The 24319-nt window shown below is 38.1% G+C and overlaps 1 protein-coding gene across 2 annotated transcripts in view; it reads left to right on the top strand.

The window, feature by feature from the left end:
* The window catches only part of UBXN4 (UBX domain protein 4), a 34868-nt gene extending 13609 nt beyond the window's left edge, over positions 1-21259 (top strand). For both annotated transcript variants that reach the window (XM_081141857.1, XM_081141858.1), the window contains exons 6-13: positions 2029-2122; positions 7715-7769; positions 8525-8689; positions 9405-9532; positions 15865-15967; positions 17801-17932; positions 18860-19062; positions 20702-21259. In XM_081141857.1, coding sequence (XP_080997983.1) covers positions 2029-2122; positions 7715-7769; positions 8525-8689; positions 9405-9532; positions 15865-15967; positions 17801-17932; positions 18860-19062; positions 20702-20840 — 1019 coding nt within the window. In that variant the 3' untranslated portion in view covers positions 20841-21259. The remainder of the gene's footprint in view (positions 1-2028; positions 2123-7714; positions 7770-8524; positions 8690-9404; positions 9533-15864; positions 15968-17800; positions 17933-18859; positions 19063-20701) is intronic.
* The last annotated feature ends 3060 nt before the right edge of the window (positions 21260-24319 follow it).

The following is a 24319-nucleotide window of genomic DNA, read 5'->3' as shown; positions in this document are numbered from 1 at the left end:
AGCTAGCCCAGGAAAAATACCAAAATTCAAAATTCTAAGTGCTGTTTCTGCTGAATGTGTATCGCTTTTGCACCATCATAAAGTCTAAAAATTATAAGTTAAACCATTGTGTGTGTTTAGTAGGAAATTAATAACTTTTCTTTAGTAAGTAAAATGAATGTCAAAGATATTCATAACTTTATAACAGCAAATTAACGAAATTTTTTTTAAAACAATTTTTTAATATGATTTTATTGATTTCAGAAGGAGAGAGGGAGAGGGAGAGAAAGATAGAAACATCAATGATGAGAGAGAGTCATGATCGGCTGCCTACTGGGGATCTAGCCCCCAGCCTGGGCATGTGCCCTGACCAGGAATCAAACCGCAATCTCCTGGATAATAGCTTGATGCTCAACCACTGAGCCACACCAGCTGGGCAATTAAACAAAACTTTTAAAGATAACTTGTGGACAAGCTGAAAAAAGAGTGCTGTATAATAATGTAGTTAGGTGGATTTATGACCCAGAAAAATAAATAAGTGTCACATAGTGGAGACTTTCTAATGGTGTGCCACAGAGTTTTCTGTCTTTGGCATTTTATAAATGATTTGAAAATGTAGAATATACACATAACTTTATGGATGAAATAGCTTATTATCCAACAGTTGCATTCAGCAGGGTGCTGTTAAATTTTTAACAAAATGCCTTTGGGAAAAAAATGGCCTTTGGGAGAAAAAGTCCTTATTTGTAGTGTTTGCTAATTTCCAAGGTGCTAAATACACCTTCTGTGGCTGATTTCAGTTGCCTAGGTGAATGCAGAGGTAGGAAGAGATGTACACCATCGGCTCTACGTAGTAATTCTAGTATTTCCACTATGGTTGTTATAACTAAAACACTGTGTTCCAGTGTGAGTAAAAGTCTAAGCATATTACTGATTTTAACACATTGTCCCCATTTTACAGAGATGAGGCAAAGAGAGATTAGATAATTTACTGAAGTGACAGGATAGGACTTGAACCCAGACTTTGTTGCTCTATAGTCCTTGCTTTTGCAGAGATTAAAAATGAGAGAAGTTATCAAGTTGGTGAAAATGGCAGAGATTCTAAAAAGAAGTGCCAGACTCTAGGTATCCGAGAATAGGCCAGGACAGAATTTTGTCCTTCAGGAAATTCTTAAAAGAAAACTAGTGTAGAACCCTAACCTGTTTGGCTCAGTGGATAGAGCGTTGAAGGGTCCTGGGTTCAGTTCCAGTTAAGGGCATGTACTTCAGTTGCAGGCTCTATCCCCCTGCCTGTCCCGGTCGGGGGGTGTGCAGGAGACAACCAATCGATGTGTCTCTCACATTGATGTTTCTCTCCCTTTTTTCCTCTCTTTCTCTCTCTCCCCCTCTCCCTTCTACTCTCCCTGAAAAGCAATGGAAAAAATATCCTCGGGTGAGAATTAAAAAACAAAGACTACTACTGTAGAGACATGAAAAGCTTCTCTAAGGAATCATTTTGGTATACAGAAGCATCCATGGACCAGTGTAAATCTAGAGCAATACCCAGGATCAAACCCAGCCTTTAAAGTGTCACTGTTGAATACCGTAGGCACAGCCACATGTGGCTGTTTTAATTAAAATTAAATACAAGTAAAAATTTACACCCTCACTTGCATTAGCCTTATTTTACGTGCTCATTAACTAGTGGCTGCTATACTGGACACCATAGATACTTGGCAATATTGCTCTAGAGTAAAGCCTACTTACCTATGTCTAAGCATGCTTATTCTACTTTTATTATATCTCCTCCTGCCAGATTAATATTAATGTTTTACTTCTGACTCTTACCTCAACTGGGTAACTGCCTTATTTCCTATTTATGTACTATTGTATCCAGATCCAAACTTCAGAATTAGTAGTAGCTCATTTCTTATCTCCTCCATTCTTAGGGAAAATATGTAATGTTTAAGAAACAAGATTAACAAGTGTTGTAACCCAAAAGAGTTATACCTTTTAAAAAAGGACATTAAATGCAACAGTTTTCTTATTTCTTTATTTTTAACAAATAAGGAGGAGAGGGGTCAGATCATGCCACTTCGTCTCAGGAGCCTAGTGGATGTTCAGATCAGAGACCTGCGGAGGACCTCACTGTCAGAGTGGAAAGGTTTGCTCTTATTTTTGCAAATAGTATTTTAGTAAAAATACATTGGTTTTCAGTTATTTTATTAATTTGAGTAAAAGTAAAAATTGTACAAATGAAGTTTCAGAATTCTGGATTGAAATTTTTTTATTACCTAACCTACTTGTTTGTATTCATAAAGATTAATTCTAGAAGTAAAGTTCTTCTGTATCTCTGAAATCATCAATCAGCTTTAGGTCTCATCATTCTAAGAATCTTTTTTCACTGGCATTTTGTAACATAAGTGTTTCCATCTGTCACTTCTGCTTTTATTTTGCTATGCCATAGGATAATAAGTTCCAGATGGGCAAGAATTTCTGTTAATTTTATGACTATACTGAACCTGGGTTCTACATAACTGGGTGTCTATTAAATGTCATATGTTTTTAGTTGGTCTGATAATCATACAAATTTCTAATTTTTTGTGGTTTCTAGTTTAATACTTTAATGATTTAGTAAATAGTAAGTCATAGTCTTTTATACAATGATTCTTAAAAGTTATATGAATTAATGGTAAATGGATAAGTAGGAATTTTTTAAAATTCTAACTTAAAATCACTTAGTGTTTATATGAACTTTAAGAAAAATTCTTGCCCTGGACAGTTTTGCTAGTGGTTAGAGCATCGGCTTGGGTACTGGGTACTGAAGGATCCTGGGTTTGATTCTGGCCAAGGGCACGTACATTGGTTGCAGGCTCCACCCCAGCTATGATTGTGGTGAGTGCAAGAGGCAACCAATTGATGTCTTTCTCACATCGATGTTTCTCTTTCTCTCTCTGTCTCCCTTCCACTCTCTGAAAAGCAATGGAAAAAATATCCTTGGGTGAGGATTAAAAAAAAAAAAAAAAAAAAGAAAGAAAAATTCCTTAGAAAGACTTGACATTTTCTTGTTCACATAGTTGCTATGGTGAAACAAGGTTCAAAATGATTGCTGACATTGGCTATTTGGCTTTATTCATGATTGTAAAAATCAGCTTCATTTTAGCAAAACCTAGATTCTGATTGTTTTTTGAAGGAGTTGGGCATGGCCAGGATCTTGATGTGAAAAGCAGGATAGATTCTCTTGCAACGATGAGAAATGGGGTAAGGCTGGAGGAGCAGCAGGGAATCAAAGTTCCCAGGGCTCATCCTCTTTTGTTTCCTTCTGTTTTGCTAACACCAAACCCACCACTGGACACCCTTACTTGCACCACCTTGGGGTGAAGTGAAAATCAAAAATTAGAAAAGGATTTGGAGACTTGGTGGGAGTGAGAAGAAATATGACAGGTAGCCCTTTATTGTGGGACTGGGTCAGGAGCTATTTAATTCGGTGGGAAATGGGAGTGTTTTGTTTTTTTAAAATTTATTTTAAAATTATAGTTGACATACAATATTGTATTAGTTTTAGATGTGCAACATATACTTTATATCCTCATGACTATTTTTATAACTGGCAGTTTGTATTTCTTAATCCCTTTCACCGTTTTCATCCATCCCCTTAACTCCTGTTGTGTTTTTTTTAATCCTCACCCTAGGCTCAGAGAGAGAGGAAGGGGGGAGGAGAGAGAGAGAAACATCAATGTGAGAAAGACACATTGATTGGTTGCCTCCTGCATGTGCCCTGGGGCATGTGTCCTTGGCCAAAATTGAACCCGGGACTCTTCAGTCCTTGGGCCGATGTTCTAACCACTGAGCCAAACTGGCTAGGGCCCTATTGTTTAATATCTTCCATTCTCATGTAAGGGAATGTCTGCCTGTATAGTTCTACAAATACAATATAATATATTATTCTAATTTTAAAAAGTTACATGTACATGCACTGGTGTTTATATGATATATAGTATAGTGAATGAAAGATACTTTAAGATACATAACAAAATGTTTATATTAATATTTTTGAAGGAGGAATTAAGGGGGTTTTTTTCTTTGCTTCTGAGGTGGCTAAATTTTCTTCATGGAGCATTATTACTTTTCAAATTAGCATATCAGGCTAGAGTGGGCCTGCAGTTGTTTGAGATTCCTTAAATGAAAAAACATTTAAAGTGCTCTTGGAGATATACATATGCATTTTTTTAAAACACATATGCTGCCCTGGCTGGTGTGATTCAGATGGTTGGAGCATCATATCGTACACCAAAGTGTTGTGGGTTTGATTCCTGGGGCAAATACCTAGGTTGTGAGTTTGGTCCCCTGATGGGATACAACTGATCACGGGAAGCAACCTATCGATGTTTCTTCCCCCCCGCCCCCCTTCCCTTCTCTCTCTCAAAATCAGTGAAGAATCTCCTCGGGGTGTTAAAAAAGAAAAATGTCCTCAGGTGAGGATTTAAAAAAAGGATACTAATATTGAAATTGGATGAAATGTTAAGAAACTCTTCATAATGAAACAGTTTTCATTAAGAAGTAACTATTTGCTGCTTAGACAACTTTTGGTTGTATAATTAAAATCATGTAAGTACTTCAAATTGTTGCTCAGATTAATTGATCAGATTCAACCAATAAAACGTAGGTCCTGATACTAATTAATAATTCACAGACTGAGGTACTGCATTTTATTCATCTGAGTTACACCTAATTAGGAATTTTGTTCCTTTTGTAGAATCTGATTCATAGACAATGACAATAACTAAAAACACCAACCTATATAATATTCCTATCCCAAGTGTCCTTGTAGCTCATCATTTCTATACCCTTAAGGGTATACGTAATAAAAACATTGGCTGAGGTTCTTTTGGCTCTGAGCGGGGGCTCCAGCCTAGGTTGGAGCCTGGGATATATACCCCCCGACCCATGCCCTACCCTGCCCTGCCCTTCAGGCCAATAAAAAAAACCAATTGAGTAGTAGATGCCCAGATCTAAAAATGATGAAACAGTTGATTTGTCATTGAGCAAGATGCAGTGGGCTTTTCAACCAAATTAGAACAAAATTGCACCTGTTTTTCTTAGAAGAGAATTCTGCAGGTGATATATAATTAAAGAATAAAGACATTTTCAGATATTAGTACAGTACCATTATCACACTAAAGAAATTGTAAATTGTAAGATTATCTGATATTTGATCATATGCATATTTCTTCAGTTATCCTAATATCCTTTATAACTTTTTTTCTCTATTCAAGATCCGTTCAAGATCATTCTTTGAATTTTGTTTAGTCTCTTTTAATCCAAAACATTTCCGTTGTTTTGTTTTTTTGTTTGTTTTCATTTTTTATGACTTGGGCATTTTTTGAGTCTAGGGTAGTTCTAGAGTGTCATTTGTCACTGTTTTGTCCTCCCCTTTACATTAATAGGCAACTAATGTCAGATGTATGCATTATTTTTTTGTAATCCTCACCTGAGGATATTTTTTCCACTGCTTTTCAGAGAGAGTGGAGGGGGCGAGGGAGGAAGAGAGAGAGAGAAACATTGATGTGAAAGAGACACATCTATTTGTTGCTCCCCACATGCACCCTGACCAGGCCAGGGATCAAGTCTGCAACCGAGGTAAGTGCCCTTGGCAGGAATCCAACCCGGGACCCTTCAGTCTGCGGGCGACGCTCTAACCGTATAGCCAACCGGCCAGGGCAGATGTGTGCATTATTGGTGATGGTAAGTTTAGTCATTGGTTAAGATGGTGTCTGTTGGATTTTTCGATTATAAAAATACCCTGTTCCATTTAATAAGTTATCTCCGGGGTGATTTGTTGAAACAGTGAATATGCTATTCCTCAAAAACTTACATCCAGCCCGGCTGGGTGTGGCTCAGCGGTTGAGCGTCGACCTAGGATCCAGGCGATCGGGGTTCAATTCCTGGTCAGGGCATATGCCCAGGTTGTGGGCTCAATCAGTGACTCACTCATCACTGATGTTTCTCTCCCTCTCCTTTCCTCTCTCTGAAATCAATAAAGATATATTTAAAAAACAACAACAAAATTTCATCCAGTGCTTTTGGCATCCATTGATTTTTGTTTGGATCAGTTATTTCATTGGTAGTTAAAAATGGTGATTTCCCCCTCAGATTTTATTCCGTTTACGTTTTGTTTTTTAGAGAAGTGCTTTCCTTGATTCTCCTCTCCCTAATCCCCCCCTTTTTTCAGTCAACTTCTTATTGGGCAGTAGCACCCAGATGAAGAAATAGAAAATTACCAGTGCACTGTATGCACTGGAGGCCTAATGCCCTCTTCTTAACTCCTGCTTCCCTCCTAAAGATAACCACTATCCTGAATCTAATGGAACCAATGCCACATGTCCTCCTTGTGTCTGCTCTCCTTTGCTGAGCATTGTGTTTGTGAGGCTTTTCTGTGTTGTTGCTTGTGGCAATAGTTGGTGCGTTCGCATTGCTGTGTGGCATTCTATTACTTGACTATTGTACAATTTATCTATTCTGTTGATGGATGTTTGAATTCTTTGGGGCTGTTGTGAATAGGGCACTATGAACATTCTTGTACATGTCTTGGTGAATGTATCTTCTGGATGAATTTGTAGGAGTGGGAATTTCTGGGCCGTAGGTGTTGGCCAGTTTTCTAAAGTGGTTTTACTAATTTATAACTCCCCTCAGCAGTAAGATATTTCATGAATTCTTTTTTCTCTCTAATGTATTATAGTTCATTTCTCTTATTTTTGGTGCATAGATTGTCCCAGATTTGACTAGAGGATCCCCTTCATGCTGGGTCTTCTCTGCTTTGGACATAATGTCTCATCATTCTTTGATCACTCCCTTTGATTTCTGGAATAAGTTGTTCAGCTGAGTTTTAGCAACTACATATACCTGGGTAACCTAAATCCCTCTCAGAGAAAGTTCCATTTTTAAAATTAAGATATAATTCACATACTATAAAATTCAAAATACAGCTCAGTGAGTTTTAATATATTAACAAGGTTGTACAACCATTACCACTGTCTGCTTTCAGAATTATTAGTTGTTTTTGTTGTTGTTTTAAAATATATCTTTATTGATTTCAGAGAAACGAAGGGAGAGGGAGAGAGAGAAATAAAAACATCAGTGATAAGAGAGTCGTCATTGATCGGCTGCCTCCTGCATGCACCTGACTAGGGATCGAGCCTGCAACCTGGGCATGTGCCCTGACCGGGAATCGAACCACTATCTCCTGGATCCTAGGTCGATGCTCAGCTACTGAGCCATGCCCGGCTGGGCAGAATTACTAGTTTTTAATTGATGAATTTATTACAGTTGGAACTCAATTTTCTTATTAGTTTTTATAAATGCTAGCCTTTAGTTTTTTGCTTTTATTTTTAACAATTTTGTACCATATTGCTGTTTACTTCTAAGGGGCAAAACATTTGTAAGTTATTGATTTATATATTTGAAGATTATGTGTATATTTTTAAAATCAATATCAAATAAATCGGGCATAAAAAGGGAACTAATGTTAAGTAGATAAGGCACTTAGAGCTGGAACAAGGTTACCCACTGGGCTTCCAACTGACTCATCAAGGATTTCTCTAGTAGCTAGAAAATTTGTTGCTTTGTCTTCAGGAGCTTTTTTGTTTGTTTGTTTCTACATTTCCCCAGTTTTTAGCTAAATAAATCTCCTAAGTGTATTTTATATTAATATGATGTGTCTCAGTTAATGTAATTTTTAAAAACTTTTATAATACAGACTAACGAAAAAACTTGAAGAAAGGAGAGAAGAGAAGAGGAAAGAGGAAGAACAGGTAAAGTTTGTGCACTGAGCATTGTTTTACTCTTTAAGTGAGGGAACATTCGATTCCCTATTCAGTCGGCAGACCAAGGATGGCTTCCTGCTTATAGTTCAGTGTTGCAGAACAGTGAAGGGAATTACCTGTCTTCTGCAGTGGAATCATGGTGTACACTGTTTTTGTATTCTTTTTATAAATTGCTAGGAGTAAATTGGTTCGTCATTTCACCCTCTGCTGTGAGTCTTTTACACTAAGAATAAAGGGACTTGAACTAAAATATTTTGCTTTGATGCAGATCAAAATTTTCCTTTTTGTGAAAAAAAAAAAAAAAAAAAATTGTAGACATTTTGCTGAATTCTACCTGTGGTGTTGCTGCATTCTACTTTTCTCACCATGTGCACCTAATCATCATTTCTTTGGGGTTTTTATATAGGAAGGTTATTTCTTTAAGCCAAATAAATCACTACCTTATTGTCCTCAAAGTTTAACATATTCACCTTAGAAACCAAAGACCTGTAATTCTCTTTGTTTTCAAGTTTCCTTGACCACATCATAATCTTAATAGAACCATTGGCAAAGATATATAAATTGATAGACATTTGGCCATTATCCCTCCCATGCTGATAATAAATTCTACTGCCTCTTACATTTTATGAAGTTGTTTATTCCTTTAGCTGTACCTACAACCAGCTTTCCCTGCATACAGAATAATATCTAGGGCAGATTATTAAATTATGTTTTAGGCTCATAAAACTTTATCTTTAATTCAGAGAGAGATTAAGAAAGAAATTGAGAGGAGAAAAACTGGAAAAGAAATGTTGGATTATAAAAGAAAGCAAGAAGAGGAATTAACGAAAAGAATGTTAGAGGAAAGAAACAGAGAAAAGGCAGAAGATAAGGCAGCGCGAGAGCGTATTAAACAGCAGATTGCACTGGTGAGTATTAAGTTTATGTTTAATGCTTGCCTGTAGAACATTTGTGAAATTGTTTTTCCATGCACAATGGTTTTAGTTTATTACTAGATAATGTACACAGAAATAGTAGATTTTAGTGACTCAAAAAGTACCAATTTTTAGCTTCCTTTTACAGAAAGTGTACATTGAATTAAAATATAGTTAATATTAAAATTGAGATGATTATTTTTCAAACTAATTTTTCTTCATGTTACATTATGAATTTTATCAGTAGTCAAAAGGTAGTTTCCAAAGGTTCCCTAGAAAAGAAACTAAGACTTGGTTACCTAGCAGTTTCTCCTAGCCACAAGCATTCTTTTTTGGGACATTCAAAGGATTTAGAAAATCAAGTAGAAGCTTAGGATGGTTTTGCAACAGTGGCTTTTACTATTCAGCAGTTGTCATACATATGAAAACCATGCCTACCTTAATATTGTTTGTTCATTTATTCAACAAATACTTATCTACTGTGTGCCAGACCTTGTTCCAGGCTCTGTGATACAATCAGGTTCGTGTTTGTTTAATAACAGCTCCCTGACAGTTGATAAAACTAAAAAATACCAGATCCAGAGTGATAAAGTTAACGTGTATGGCTTTAAGGAATTTCATGCATGTGTGTGTTTATTCTTGTGTTTGGAAATCTGTTGAGTACAGAATCTGGCAGTGAAAGATACTTATCGTCTTAACTATTTTAAAGGATCGTGCAGAGAGAGCTGCTCGTTTTGCAAGGACAAAGGAAGAAGTAGAAGCTGCTAAAGCTGCTGCCTTGTTGGCTAAACAGGCAGAAATGGAAGTTAAGAAGGAGGCTTCTGCAAGACAAAGGAGGTACTTTATTTTCTACTTAAATGTCTTTGTTTATGTAGCAGCTGAGAAGAACCGTGGTTGTGAGCTGCTTTTTAACACTGATGTGTGCTGTGGCTATAATAAGTAGTTCCAGAAGGACATATTCACCAGTTTGGCAGCTGCCAGTGATATTTGTTATTGAATGTGAGTGTTCAATATAATAGTACTAAATACAGACAGTCCCTAACTTGGTTAGGGACTTGGGTTGGTTCAACTTAGGATTTTTCAGTTTTTACAATGGTGTGAAAGCTATAAGCATTCAGTAGAAACCGTACATCAGATTTTGAATTTTAATCTTTTTCTGGTCTAGTGGTGTGTGATATATTCTCTCCTAATGCTGGGAAGCATCTCAGTCAGGCACATTATCACAAGGTTAAACAACCATTACTCTACAATGTATTCATTGTATTAGGTGATTTTGCCCAACTGTAGGCTTATGTAAGTGTTCTGAGCATGTTTAAGGTAGTCTAGGCTAAGCTATACTATTTGGTAGGTAAATTTTCAATTTACAATGAACTTTATTGGGACATAACCCCATTGTAAGGTGAGGAACGTCAGTAAATGACTTTTAAAAAAAAATACATGTTTTTATTGATTTCAGAGAGAGGAAAGGAGAACGGGGGGAGAGAGAGAGAAACATCAGTGATGAGAGAGAGAGTCATTGACCAGCTGCCTTCTGCAGGCCATCTACTTGGGATCGACCCCACAACCCGGGCATGTGCCCTGACCGGAATCAAACCGTGACTTTTTGGTTCATAGGTTGATTGATGCTCAACCACTGAGTCATGCCAGCTGGGCAGTAAATGACTTTCAAAAGAGGGCTCAAGAGCTCTGGCTAGTGTGGCTCAGTTGGTTGGGCACCGTCCTGTGTACCAAAAGGTTGCCAGTTCAATTCCTGGTCAGGGCACATGCCCGGGTTGTGGGCTAGATCCCCAGTAGGGAGCTTGCAGAAAGCAGCTGATCGATGTTTGTTCTACTCTCACACTGATGTCTCTCTCTCTCCCTCTACCCCCCCCCCTCTAAAAATCAATGAAAACACTTCAAAAAAAAAGAGGGCTCAAGAAATCTTTATAAATGACAGGAAGCATATACATCCAAATGAGTATACTGATTATCTTGTGTATTAGGAGTCTTTAGTTGTCAGAATCTCAAGTCAAATAGGATAAAGCAAAAGAAGGGCATCCATTGTTCTGCATTTGTGAGTTCCAGTGACAGATTTGGTTAGGCACAGCTAGATCCAGGGATCTCAAGGATATCAGTAGAACTTTCTCTCTTTTTAATCTCTTGATTTCTTCTGTTTAGTTTCATTCTCAGAGAAACTTCTTAGGTGGTGTTAAGAGAGCCTCATAGCACCTTCAGGATCTTGAGTTCCTGAACCAGGAGAGGAGAGATGAACCCTCTCTCCCAAAGCCCATATCATTCATTCACTGAAGAGAATTCTGATTGACCCTGCTTGGATGATGTGGCCACCTCCATATCTATCACTATGTCTGCTTGTGTGGCTCTCTGTTTAGGGTAGTTGGTAAGCCCACCCCTGTGGTGAAATGTTATTGATAATCATACCAGAATGAGTGACGTATAGCAGGGATAAGGTAGTTCCCAAAACAAAAATATGTTGTGAAGACAAAAATTCAGATTTTCAGTACATCCTGTTAGTTGGATTATGGTCAATATTTATTTTCTTCTCTGTACTTTTTAATATTTTACATATTAGAAAATTAATAATAATAACTTTTGTAACCATAAAAATTGCTTTAAAAAACTATATATATTTTAAATTTTTTAAAATTTATCTTTATTGTTGAAAGTATTACAGGTGTCCTATTACCCCCCACCAATTGGCTCTTCCACCTCGCTCCCACCCCCTCCCCAGGCCTTCACCCTGTCATTGTCTGTGTCTAAGGGTTATGCATATATGCGTATAATTTCTTTTGTTAATCTCTTCCCACCCTCCACCCCCCTTTCCTCTTCTCTCTGAAATATGATTGTCTGTTACATGCTTCAATGTCTCTGGATCTATTTAGTTCATCAGATTCTTTTGTTCATTAGCTGCTTCTTAAAGAAGACCCTTCAACATTTCCTGTAGTGCTGGTTTGGTGGTGATGAACTCCTTTAGCTTTTCCTTGTCTGAGAAGCTCTTTATCTGACTTTCAATTCTAAATGATAGCTTTGCTGGGTAGAGTAATCTTGGTTGTAGTTCCATGTTTTTCATCACTTTGAATATTTCTTGCCACTCACTTCTGGCCTGCAAAGTTTCTGTTGAGAAATCAGCTGACAGTCGTATGGGTGCTCCCTTGTAGGTAACTAATTGCTTTTCTCTTGCTGCTTTTAAGATTCTCTCTTTGTTTTTAACCTTTGGCATTTTAATTATGATGTGTCTTCCTGTGGGCCGCTTTGGATTCCTCTTGTTTGGGACCCTCTGTGCTTCCTGGACTTGTAAGTCTATTTCTTTCCCCAGGTAGGGGACGTTTTCTGTAATTATTTCTTCAAATAGGTTTTCAATTTCTTGGTCTCTTTCTTCCCCTTCTGGCACCCCAATAATACGAATGTTGGGCCTCTTGAAGTTGTCCCAGAGGCTCCTTATGCTATCTTCATATTTCTGGATTCTTTTATCTTTTTCCTCTTCTGGTTGGGTGTTTTTTGTTTCTTCATGTTCCAAATTGCTGATTTGATTCTCAGCGTCCTCTGCTCTCCTGTTGATTCCCTGTAAATTATTCTTCATTTCAGTTCGTGTAGTCTTCATTTCAAATTGGTCCTTTATTATTTCATCGATTTTCTCAATTATTTTTGTCATACTCTTACTAATATCCTTGAGCATCCTTATAACCATTATTCTGAACTCTGTATCTGTTAGCTTGCTTGGATCTCTTTCATTTAGTTCCTTTTCTAGAGATTTCTTCTGTTCTTTCCTTTGTGACATGTTTCTTTGCCTCCACATTTGGCTGCTTCCAGGTGTTTGTTTCTATGTATTAGGTAGAGCTGCTATGTCTCCTGGAATTTGTAGAGCGGCTTTGTGTAGAAGGTGTCCTGTAGGGTCCAGTGGCTCAGCCTCCCCAGTCACCTGAGCTGGGCCTTCTAGGTGCTCCCCTGTGTGGGCTGTGTGCACTGTCCTGTTGTAGTTGAGCCTTGGTTGCTGTTGATGTCCCTGGGAGGATCTGACCCCCAGACTAATCAGCTGTGAGTACCAGCTGCAACTACGGCCAGAGAGCTGCTGTGCTGGAAACACCCCTATGGAGCAGGATTTACTTCAGTGGAACTTTGATGTTCATCAAGTGCGCCCGTTGAGTGTGTCACTCCTGGATGTGGCAGGGTTGTAATCCAGCGTGGTCGAGTCTGACCACCAGGTGCACTGTCTCTGAGGCCCCCTGGGAGGTACAAAGTCAGCCTGTGCCAGTGCCTTGCCCAGGGCCACCCAGCCTGAGCTACACAGCAAACCGTAGATGGCTGCTACTTGGGCTGGGCTTGGAGGTGTCCAGGAGAGGCCAAGCTGTGAGCCAATGCAGGCTGCCGCTAATGCCAGGCCTAGGGCCATGTATCAAGCTGTATGGGGCACACTGCTGCCTGTTTGAGAGATTTTAGGAAAGTCCTAAGCATAAGGCTTGAGAGGCCACTTGCAGAGAAAATTCCCTGGAAATGGCCTGGATGAGCTTGCAGGTAGGGAGGGGCGGGGCCAAAGGTGTGAGTCAGGTGCTGGCGATTCAAATATGGCGCCTGCCTGCCGGCTGTGTGTGGGGAGGACTCACCAAAGGGGCAGTGGCCTCTGCCAGCCCTTCTGCCTGGGAGAAAGCTTCCCCTTCAGCTCTTTCCGGGATTTCAGGCAGATTAGTTCCTCCCTGAGTGTCCCAGGTTCCTTTCAGGCTGCTGCCCGGCGCTGGGCTCAGAGGGAGCGCGTCCTAGTGAGTCGCTGCGCGTGCCCTTTAAGCAGAGCCTCTGGGACCCTCAGAGACAATCCCTACTCGTTTCACAGCCTGGAGTTGTGGGGATGTCTCTTCCTGGCCCTGGAGGCCTGGGCTGGGGGCCTGTTGTGGGGCTGGGACCCCTCTCTCCTCCGGGAAACCCCCACCGCCGAGGTTCCCTCCGGGGTTTCAACCGCGGCACCAGGTGTGGGCTCTCGGCTGCATCTCCGGGATCCAGCCCGAATCCGCCCGCGTCACCGCCCCTCCTGCCGGTCTCGATGCTCCTTTAGTTCCCTGGTTGTAGAGCTTCTGTTCAGCCAGATCTCAGTAGGCTCTGAGTGATGTAGTTCTGTATTTTAGTTGTCATTTTGATGTGGTTGTGGGAGACAGCGGGTGCAGCTGTTACCTATGCCACCATCTTGTTTCTCCCAAGAACTATTTCTAAAAGTAATAAAATACTTATGAATATACCTAACAGTATTTTTAGTTTTATAAGAGAAAGTTTATTTAGAAAGTCACAGAGGTAGAAGAAATGAATGGTAGAAGAAATGGGCTTAGGAAACAAGTTACAGAAGCAGAAGAAGGGCTGTTGGAGCTTAGGAGAAAGAGAGAGACTAGAAAATCTCCTCTGGGGGAAGAAAAGGGAGGGGAGGAGAAAGGTCCCATTGTGTTACCAAAGGGAGAGTGATACACTTAACAATTATATTTAGGTTTTAATTGTTTCAACAATGTTTCTAGTTTTCATTGTACAAGTCTTGGACTTTTGTTAAGATGGCAGTACTTCTTCCCATACTGATTTGCAGATTCTATACAGTCCCTATCAAAATCCCAGATTTTTTGGTCAAGATTTTTTCAGGAATCTGATCCTGAAATTCATATGGAAATGCAAGGGATTCAGAATTGTCAAAACAATCTGGAAAAAGAACAAAGTTGGAAGACTCAGTCTTTCTGGCTTTAGTAACCAAGACAATGTGGAATTGGCATAAGGATGGATCATGTAATAGAATTGAGTCTCTAGAAATAAACCTGTGCATTTATGATGAATGTATTTTTGAAAAAGGTACCATGACCGTTCAGTGGGGAAAGAATAGTCTTTTCAACCAATGGTACTTGGACAAGTGGATATCCACATGTAAAAGAATGAATTTGGACTCTTACCTCACACTAAAAAACAAAAACAAATACAAATTAACTCAGAATGGATCATCTACCTAAATGTAAAAGTTAAAAGTATATAAAATCTTAGTGGGGGAAAAAAGGTAATGTTGTGATCTTGGAATAGGCAGTGGATTCTTAGACAGGATATTAAAAACACAAGCAACAGCCCTGCTGGTGTGGCTCAGAAATTGAGCATCAACCTATGATCCAGGAGATCTCAGTTCGATTCCTAGTCAGGGCACATGCCCAGGTTGGGGCTCGATCCCCAGCAGCGGGACGTGCAGGAGACCACCAATCATTGACTCTCATCATTAATGTTTTTCTCTCTCTCCCTCTCCTTTCCTGTCTCTGAAATCTATAAAGATATATTTTTTAAAAACACACAAAAAAACAGAAAACAAAAACAACAGAAGAAAGCAATAGATAGGTTGCACTTAATCAAAATTTAAAAATTTTGTGCTTTGCCCGGCCAGGCATGGCTCAGCGGTTGAGCATCGACCTAGGATCCAGGAGATCATGGTTCGATTCCTGGTCAGGGCATATGTCTGAGTTGGGGGCTTGATCCCCATCAGGGGATGTGCAGGAGGCAGCCGATTGTGACTGTAATCACTGATGTTTCTCTCCCTCTCTCCCCCACTCTCTGAAATCAATAAAAAATATATTTTAAAAAAATGTCCAAAGTAGGCAAAACTTACAGATTCAGAAAATAGATTAGTGTTGCCAGAGTTAGGTGAGAGAGGAATACAATGCATTTGGGGTTTCTTTTTGGGGTGGTAAAAATGTGCTGGAACTAGAGATTGGTGATGATTGCACAACTCTGACTATATTAAAAATGTCTGCCTGGCTGGGTGTGGCTCAACGGTTGAGCGTCAACCTGGGATCTAGGAGATCTTGGTTCAGTTCCCGGTCAGGGCACATGCCTGGGTTGCAGGCTTGATCCCCATTCGGGGGCGTGTAGGAGGCAGCTGATCAATGATGACTCTCTTACAGTTGTTGTTTCAACTCACTCCCTCTCCCTTCTTCTCTCTGAAATCAGTAAAGATATATTTTTTAAAAAACTGAATTGTATGCTTTGAGAGGGTGAACTTTATGTGAATTATATCTCAGTAAAGCTGTTCTTAAAAAATATAAACAAAAAGATTAACATTGTGAAATAAAAACTATTTTCATTGCGTTTTCACTTCCATTTTCTCTAACTTTTGATGATGTTTGAGAATATGTAGTGGTAAAGATGCTGATTTAAATTTTTTTTTTTCACAGCACCGTTGCAAGAATTCAGTTTCGTCTTCCTGATGGTTCTTCCTTTACAAATCAGTTCCCTTCTGATGCACCTCTAGAAGAGGCAAGGCAGTTTGCTGCACAGGTAAATTTGTCTTGAGTTGTAGTAAAGGTAGATGAATAGGTTATTAAAATGTAAGAGGAGAACATTTTCAAGTAGGATTTGAAGAATGTGAATAAGTCATGACTTGTCCCCAGGAGGGAGGCACAGGACAACTCTGGGATGTTGTGGAGCTTCTATCATGTAATAGTGCCACATGGGAATAGCATATCTGCTTGTCGTACAAAAAATAGGAATTTGCTGATGTTGTACAATAAGCTCTGAAAACTTTTTTCACTGCTTAGTCCACTCAGCTGAAGGAGTGAAAATCAAATGATTTTCCAGAGATCTATTCTGAGGGAGTTGTCCCTGGTAGAGAGGATGCAGTATTTCTTGGTCCTCTCCACGTTTTCTGCAGGTTGTTTAGAATGCTTTTGAGCTGGCCATTTTCCCACCATCTGCCAGTTGTCCAAGCTTAAAGACCAATAATCTTTATTTGGCAGCAAGTATCTTTAGGAATTTACTTCCAGAACGTGGTTTTACTGTATAATCGACATGGGTGTGAAATTTGATAACTTAGAAAGTAAGATATGAGTAACTTCCAATTAGTTTTTATTTTCTGATTGATTTCTTACTCAATTGATTTTAGACATCAGGTGTCCTATAGGATCTGGGCTCATATGTACTAGTATTTGTCTCATGCATCATCAGTGTTAAAATTAGAGTTCAGATCTTTCCACTAGATCTCTTCTCTGCATTTAGCCTGCTATCTCACTTATGGGTCCCAAGAGGGGGATACCTGCTGTCTGCCTTCCTCCACTGGTGAGCTGGGCTGGACAATATAAAAATTATTTTAAGAACTCTTTTTCCCTAAGCTTTATAGTAGAACTAACCCAAATAGCCGCTTTCATTCTTCTTTTGCCTTGGAACCCCACCTGGGGCCTTCCAAGAAGGAGTGCCCCTGACCTGAGTCTTACTGCTTCTGCCACAGGTAAGTGAAGAAGGGGGAGCCACATGAGGGGGAAAAAAAAGATCTTTGATTGCATCCGTCCTATTGGAACTTCTCCCCAGTAGGATAACTTGATTTTGTGTTGGTGTATGTTCTTATATTAGAGTGAGAACAATGAGAGGTATGTATTTGACCTACAGTGGAAAATTACAAAAAAACAGAAGTGTTAGTCTTTTTCTTTGGAATCTTCTAGATAAACAGTTGTCTTAAGATTTAACAAGTATGAGCGGCTTAAAATGATGAGGGTGGCTCTGTGATGCTGCTGAATGTAATTTCCTGGGTCTAGGATTGTATGTATGGTGTGGGTTGATTATGGACCATTTATTCTTTGAGAGGAGGAGGCAAAAACTCCTAATGTTATATATATGAGGGAAATTCTTGTCTGTTCCAGATTTTTAATAGGGTATACCTATAATCCAGTGTATTCGTGAGGTACTAGTAAAAGTATAAGGAGAGTGAAAACTCTCATGGCAAACTGCAGCCATACTTAAAAAGAGACAGCTGATTGTTCATTTTTATTTGGTTTGTTAAAAAGAGATATCTAATTGTTCATTTTTATTCAGTTTTTTACAAAGAGATATCTAATTCATTTTTATTCATTTTTATTCAGTTTGTTCATATGGTTTTAGGAACTATATTCTTACTATTTTATGGTCATTTTTGAGTTATAAAAGCTTTTAAGTACTATTTGGATTTGACAACTTTCAGCTACACCCAGTTTTTAGAAATGTTTTTTGAGTTTACATTTACATGAACTTTTAAAATCAAGGCAATTTTATTTAAAGCAGTCGTTTTAGATGTATATGAGTGTATAATATCTTTTTAAAAGGCACCATTTTAATGTTTTTAAACTTATTGTTATGTTACAGACTGTTGGCAACACTTATGGTAATTTTTCATTAGCAACCATGTTTCCCAGGAGAGAATTTACCAAAGAAGATTATAAAAAGAAATTATTGGATTTGGAACTTGCCCCAAGTGCTTCAGTGGTTCTGTTGCCCGTATGTATATACATATATATTTATTCTATTCTTACAGTGCTGTTTGTTCTACTCTTGATTGTTTCTTATAATTAGAGGAAGGGAAGGTGAATGGTGTATTGTGGATAATTAAAATCCACATTATCCAAAAATGTTAGATCAGTTTATTGTTCCATTATCCTGTGCTTTATGTATTTTTATTGCTAGTGAGGCACTAGTTTAATTTTCAACTTTCCCCCCCGCCTATTTTCATGGACAAAAATGACCAATAGGAGAAGAAAATAAGAAATGCAGAATATCCAATCTACAGACTTAGTGTTTTTATTTGTGTACTACTTTTATTTTTACCAAGTTTTTAAAAAACATTTCAACATGAAAATAACATTAATCTTTAACATATTAATTCCATTTGATCCTTACAACAGTATTTTAATCTCTGATGAGGAAAAGAGACTCAGAAAGCTTAAATGACTTTGCTGAAGTGCCAGAGCTGGGATGAGAGCTGGGTCTTCTGTGTCTGGGTTAGTATAGTTTTCCCTGCTCTGAGCTAGAGGCCCACACCTGAAAAAGTTGGCCCGCCAGTAGCTAGGATTAATTGTATTCACTGAGGCTTGAAACGTTCTCCCTTTTTTTTTCATAATTAAGAAAGAACTTTGTTATCAAAGTTACTAATTTAAATACAAAAGTTTAGTTCTCTTAAAAATAATTGGTTCATTTTACCAAAAACTACTTTCTGGTTTCTGTGTTGTGATTACTCCGTTAAAAGTAGAGTTCCAGGGGTTCCCAGAAGTTTATATACACCTGGAAAACAGCAAAGTTGGTAATTTCCCTTCTTGCAGTAAACTAAAATTAGTAGGACTTTTTCAGATAAAAGATTCACCTAGAACTTCAAGTGTGATGTCATTGGGCTGATGTAGTCTTTATCTAGGTTTATTTCTTAATTTTTAGGCAGGAAGACCAACTACATCTATGGTACATTCTTCCAGTGGAGACTTTTGGACACTGTTGGGGACAGTACTTTACCCATTCCTTGCCATCTGGAGATTGATCAGCAACTTCTTATTTAGTAATCCTCCTCCTGCACAGACCTCAGTGAGAGCAGCATCTCCAGAATCCTCAAATATTGCATCATCTAGCAATTCAGAAAACAGGTATGTGTTTGTGTTTTGCTCATTTGCAAAATGTTAGTAATGCCAGTACCTTATTCAAAATGAAAAATTTTGTCAAAGGTCCTTTGTCTTCTTTCTGTATATGGGAAAACCCCCAAATGTTCTGAAGGTTTATTGTATCATCTCTCCAGGGAAGTTCATTTACCTGAGTTTCCTCAGCCGTCTTTCTAAAATCTAGTCCAGCCCGGCTGGCATGGCTCAGCGGTTGAGCACCAACCTATGATCCAGGAGATCACTATTCCATTCCCAGTCAGAGCACATGCCCGGGTTTCAGGCTCTATCCCCAGGAAGGGGCGTGCAGGAGGCAGTCCATCAATGACTTTCTCTCACCATTGATGTTTCTGTCTCTCCCTCTCCCTTCCTCTCTGAAATCAATTAAACAAACTATGAAAAAAGTTCCTAGATTTATTGAATTTCAAGTCTTGCCTGCTGTTGCTTTTGCAGGGCCACACCAAGTGAATTTGGCCCATGGGCTGGATGTTCCCCACCCCTGCTCTAGATGAAGATTTGTATAAATATTGTCATTGGGCTTATTTAGCTTTTATTTTATTTCTTCCTTAACTATTAGGCAGGAGGACCAATTATAGCCTTAGTACATTACTCAAATGGGACAGAGGAAAATTCTCTAGTCTTAGAACAGCATTTAAACTAGGCCCTGTAAATGCTGAACTTTAGAACTCTTACTGAGCAATGAGTGGAAGCATTTAATCCGGAGTTACTGTAGTATCAGATACCTTGCTGTGTGGGTTTTTAAAACATTTTTCAAATAAAGGAACAGGACTTGTGCTGGGGCAAAGGATGGGTTGAATGCATATATGAGAGGCAAAACTTTGTGTTCCACTATTGGTTTTCCTGTTTTCTTTTTGCTCTCTTCCCCTCTGGTGTTGGAGAATGAATTACCTTAAATTTCACCCATTTCCTTCCCATTTTTAGATGAAGAAGTCCTGTTCTTAATTGTATAAATTATTAAACATTATAAAAAAAGATAAAAAATTGCAAATTGACCATTTCTGTAAGTTAGGCTATGATTGGAGCCTTGGATACCTTCTAGGATACTGTGTAAGTTATAAATATTTTAGTAAATATATCATCTTGCATAAATTGTAAAGGAAAGATTAGTTGGCAGATAGTCCCTGCTCTTCTAAAGCTTAGTAACTCATCAAGAAATACATGGAACCAGGCCGGCTGTGGCTCAGTGGTTGAGCATTGACCCAGGATCCAGGAGGTCACGGTTTGATTCTTGGTCAGGGCACATACCTGGATTATGGGCTTGATCCCCAGTCGGGGCGTGCAGGAGGCAGCTGATCAGTGACGACTCTCTCATAGATGTTTCTCTCTCTCTCTCTACCCCCCCCCCCCCCGAAATCAATAAAGATATATTGAAAAAAAATACATGGAAATAGAAAATATGATTTAGCTGGTTTGTCTTGGAGAACAGATGAAGTTAAATTGCCAAAAACATTTAAAGCCTAGTATTGTAGTAGTAGATATCATTATCTCCCATGAGCTTTCCTTGAAATATCATTGCCTGTAGTAATGGAATTGTAAAGGAAACAGGTTTGTGTTACTGCTGTTTTCATTTTATGTCATCTTCTCTTTTCTCCCTCTTTTGTTATACCAGGGAACCTGTCAGAAAAAGAGTGCTGGAGAAACGGGGGGAAGACTTTAAAAAGGAGGGGAAGATCTATAGATTGAGGACTCAAGATGATGGTGAAGATGAAAACAACACTTGGAATGGAAATTCTACTCAACAGATGTAGTGTGACAAGTACATTATGTGCAATAATCATTGTGTCTCTTATGATTTAATTCAACTAAAATTCTCCTGGAGAGGTGGGACTATTTTATGTTTTCTAACTGATGTATAAAGTGTCTCTATTCCTGCTTAGTGGGTTAAAGTTGTTTAACTCAGACACGTCAAGAGATAAAATAACTCACTGCTAGGTCCTCGCATATGGTAACCAACTACTAGAAGCCTAAAAGAATCAAAAGGTCTGCCACAACCTCTGTTTATCAGCTTTCTTATTCAGCATTTCAGATGCCCTTTAGCCCTGTGCTCTCAGATGATACGTTTTTTTCAGAGCTATTCTGCTCTAGAACTCCTAAGCCCACACAAAGTAACTGTACAGTCACTGAGTAATTTGACTCTGAGTCAGAGCATTTTAACTAGCCAATCAGATGATAATTTATGTTTCTTTTTTCTTTTTCTGCTCATCAGCTGCAAGCAAAATCTTGTAGTTTTTAATCTTAAACACTGAATAAAAAATCTTTTCCAAAAATCAGAATGATCTTATTTTTAAGTTTTGTTATCCTAGCATCTTTTTGTTGCACAGGGCTCTTTTGAGGTCATGTGTCTGGATTTACCCCCAGTATTGCCCTGGAGGAAGAAATTTTCTGACACACATTGATGCTATGTCAGTGAGGCATCACTGCGTAATGGTAATGATTTTTGTTCTTATTAGATGTAAAACAATAACTAATCTACAACTAGTCCTCTCACCTTTATACTGAAGTTTTGTCGTCAGTAATCACACTTCAAAGACCTGAAGCACTTGTAGTGTAGGACAAGAAGAAAGGAATAAAGATATGCCTTTTGCTCATTTAGTTATTCTTAAGAACTTTAAAGAGATTCTTAGACTGACTTACATGCTACTTTATCCATGTTTTTGGTAGTGGAATCCACTAAACTAATAATGTTTGAAAAAGGGAGTAAACTTGACAGTTCATCTTTTAACCTGTCTTTAGGTTGGAAGATACCACTCTTGAGTGAACATTTAGAAGGACTTAATTTTGTAATGGGAGGGAGAAATTTTCTCAGCAAACTTTCTGTTTTTCACCTATGAAATGACATTTTAAAATGGTAATAGTAATTGTTGGCGAGGAAACTGAGACAGGCTATGCTGGTGGTAGAAGTAAAAGCTGGTATAACCTTTTTGAAAAACATTATCAGAAACAAATATTTCTTGTTCTTTGATCCCATATATTTTCCAAAGGAACGATCATAAATGCAGAAAAAGTTTAGGTATAAATATATTTGTTGTTATTTATTTTACCTAAGAACTAGGAACCAACTAATGCCTTGTGCAGAAAAAACTTTTGATGAGGAGAAATGGTACAATAGTAATTCAACAATTCAATTTTAATACATTTATTGAGTACCTGATATATATTGAGGGGTGGGGAGCAGGATACAGAGCTGTAGGTACAGTATGAACTTAGCTTTGTAAACACATTTTAAATATAAACACTACTATGCATTAACATAATGCAAAGAAAAAAGAAAACTCACCAAACGTTAACAGTGGTAAGAGGTTATATGTAATTTTAGTTCTGTTTTTTGCACCCTTATATTTTCTCTCGATTTTCTGCAATGATCATATTACTTCCATAATTTAAAAAGTGAGCTTGAAAAAGAAAAATCCAGCAAGCATTCCATTTAAGTAAACATTTGTCATCTTTAAAAATACAGCAATGTGTGATTTAAACATAAACAAAAAAACCTGTCAATTGGGTGTGACTCTACTATTAACTATTAGAAATATATTTGCAAAAACTTGGAGAACCTCAAGTCAGTTTGCCTTGAAAAAAATCAGGTACAGATCTTAGAGAAATGTACTTAAAAGAATGGTTCACAATCTCTAGGAGAATCCCTCCTCAACTTTATATTTTAAAAAGTATATGTGGTAAAAGAAAAACTCAGAACAGTATAGGAGGCTACAAAATGAAAATGAAATCTTCCTCTTTGCATCTCACCCCCCAGTTTTATTTCCCAGAAGTAACCTTAATCTATCAACAGTTTCTTTTGTAATCTTCAGAAAGTTTTTATGCATAAAAAGCAAATATGTAATCTTTATATTTTAAATAAATGGGATCGTATATATACTACTCTGCAACTTGCTTTTTACTTATAGTCTTGAAGATCTTTCCCTATCAGTACATAGTTATCTCATCCTATTAATGGTTGTATAGCATTTTACTTGATAAATGTACCCCAACTTATTATTCATGCTCTGGTGCCATTCATTGGTTATTACAATTTTTTTGCTTGTTTTTGTTTTTCTGTTGCAAGCATTGGTCCAGTGAAGGTATCTTCTTAGGTGTGAAAATATACCTATAGGTTTGTATAACTTACCGAGTCAAAGGGTGTTTGCAGTTTGGATTAAAAAATGCTGTCAGCTGGCTGGGCGTGGCTCAGCAGTTGTGCATCGACCAGGATCCAGGAGATTGTGGTTCAATTCCCGGTCAGGGCACATGCCTGGGTTGCGGGCTCAATCCCCATTTGAGGGCCTGCAGGAGGCAGCCGATCAATGACTCTCTCATCATTGATGTTTCTCTCTCTCCCCCTCTCCCTTTCTCTCTGAAATCAGTGAAGATATCTTTTTTTAAAAAAGAAAAATGCTGCCAAATTTCCTCCTTTTATCGCTCTTTGAATTTACACACCCCACCATATACTTGCCAACGTTATACCTTTTCGTCTTTTTAAACATGATAGATGAAAAATTGTCTGTATTTTTATGCATTGTGTTGATCATGAATGAAGCTGAGTATCTTTTAATATTATTAGTCATTTTGATTTATTTTCTGAGAACTACCTGTTTGTTCTTTGCCAGTTTTTATTTTGTGTTTTCCATCTTTTTCATACTGATTTTATAAGAATTCTATGTATATTAAGAAAATCAGCCCTTTGTCTTGCATATGATATAAATTATTTTCTCCCTGTTTATCTTTTGATAAATATATTGATGGTAATTTTTGCCACAATATTTATGATATTTATCATTGTTTTTCTTTATGGCCTCTGGGGCTTAAGTCTTGCTTATAAATACCTTTCCCACTTCAAACAATAATTTTTTAAAATATGTTTTTATTTTAGAGAGGGAGAGGAAGGGAGAGGGAGAGAGAGAAAATCAATGAGAAACATCTGTCAGCTGCTCCCTGCACACTCCCTATCGGGGATCAAGTTCCACAACCTGGACTTGGGCCCTGACCGGGAATTGAACAGAGGACCTCTTGGCTCACAGGATGATGCACAACCAATTGAGCCACACTGGCCAGGGTAAAAAATAATTTTTAAAAATTCATCCTTCTAGTATTCGCATGGTTTTGTTTTTTTACATTTAAATCTGATATCCCAGGAAGGGCTCTGGCTTCTGTCCCTATGCCTGTGTCTGACATCCTCAGTATCTAACCTGTTGATCTACCATGATTTGTGGAATAATCCATCTTTCCCACTGATTTG

The sequence above is a fragment of the Miniopterus schreibersii genome, assembly GCF_964146895.1.
Source record: "Miniopterus schreibersii genome assembly, chromosome: 7".
NCBI lineage: Eukaryota > Metazoa > Chordata > Mammalia > Chiroptera > Miniopteridae > Miniopterus > Miniopterus schreibersii.
The sequence above is the reverse complement of the archived record's forward strand: the minus strand, read 5'-3'. Positions and strand labels throughout refer to the sequence as shown.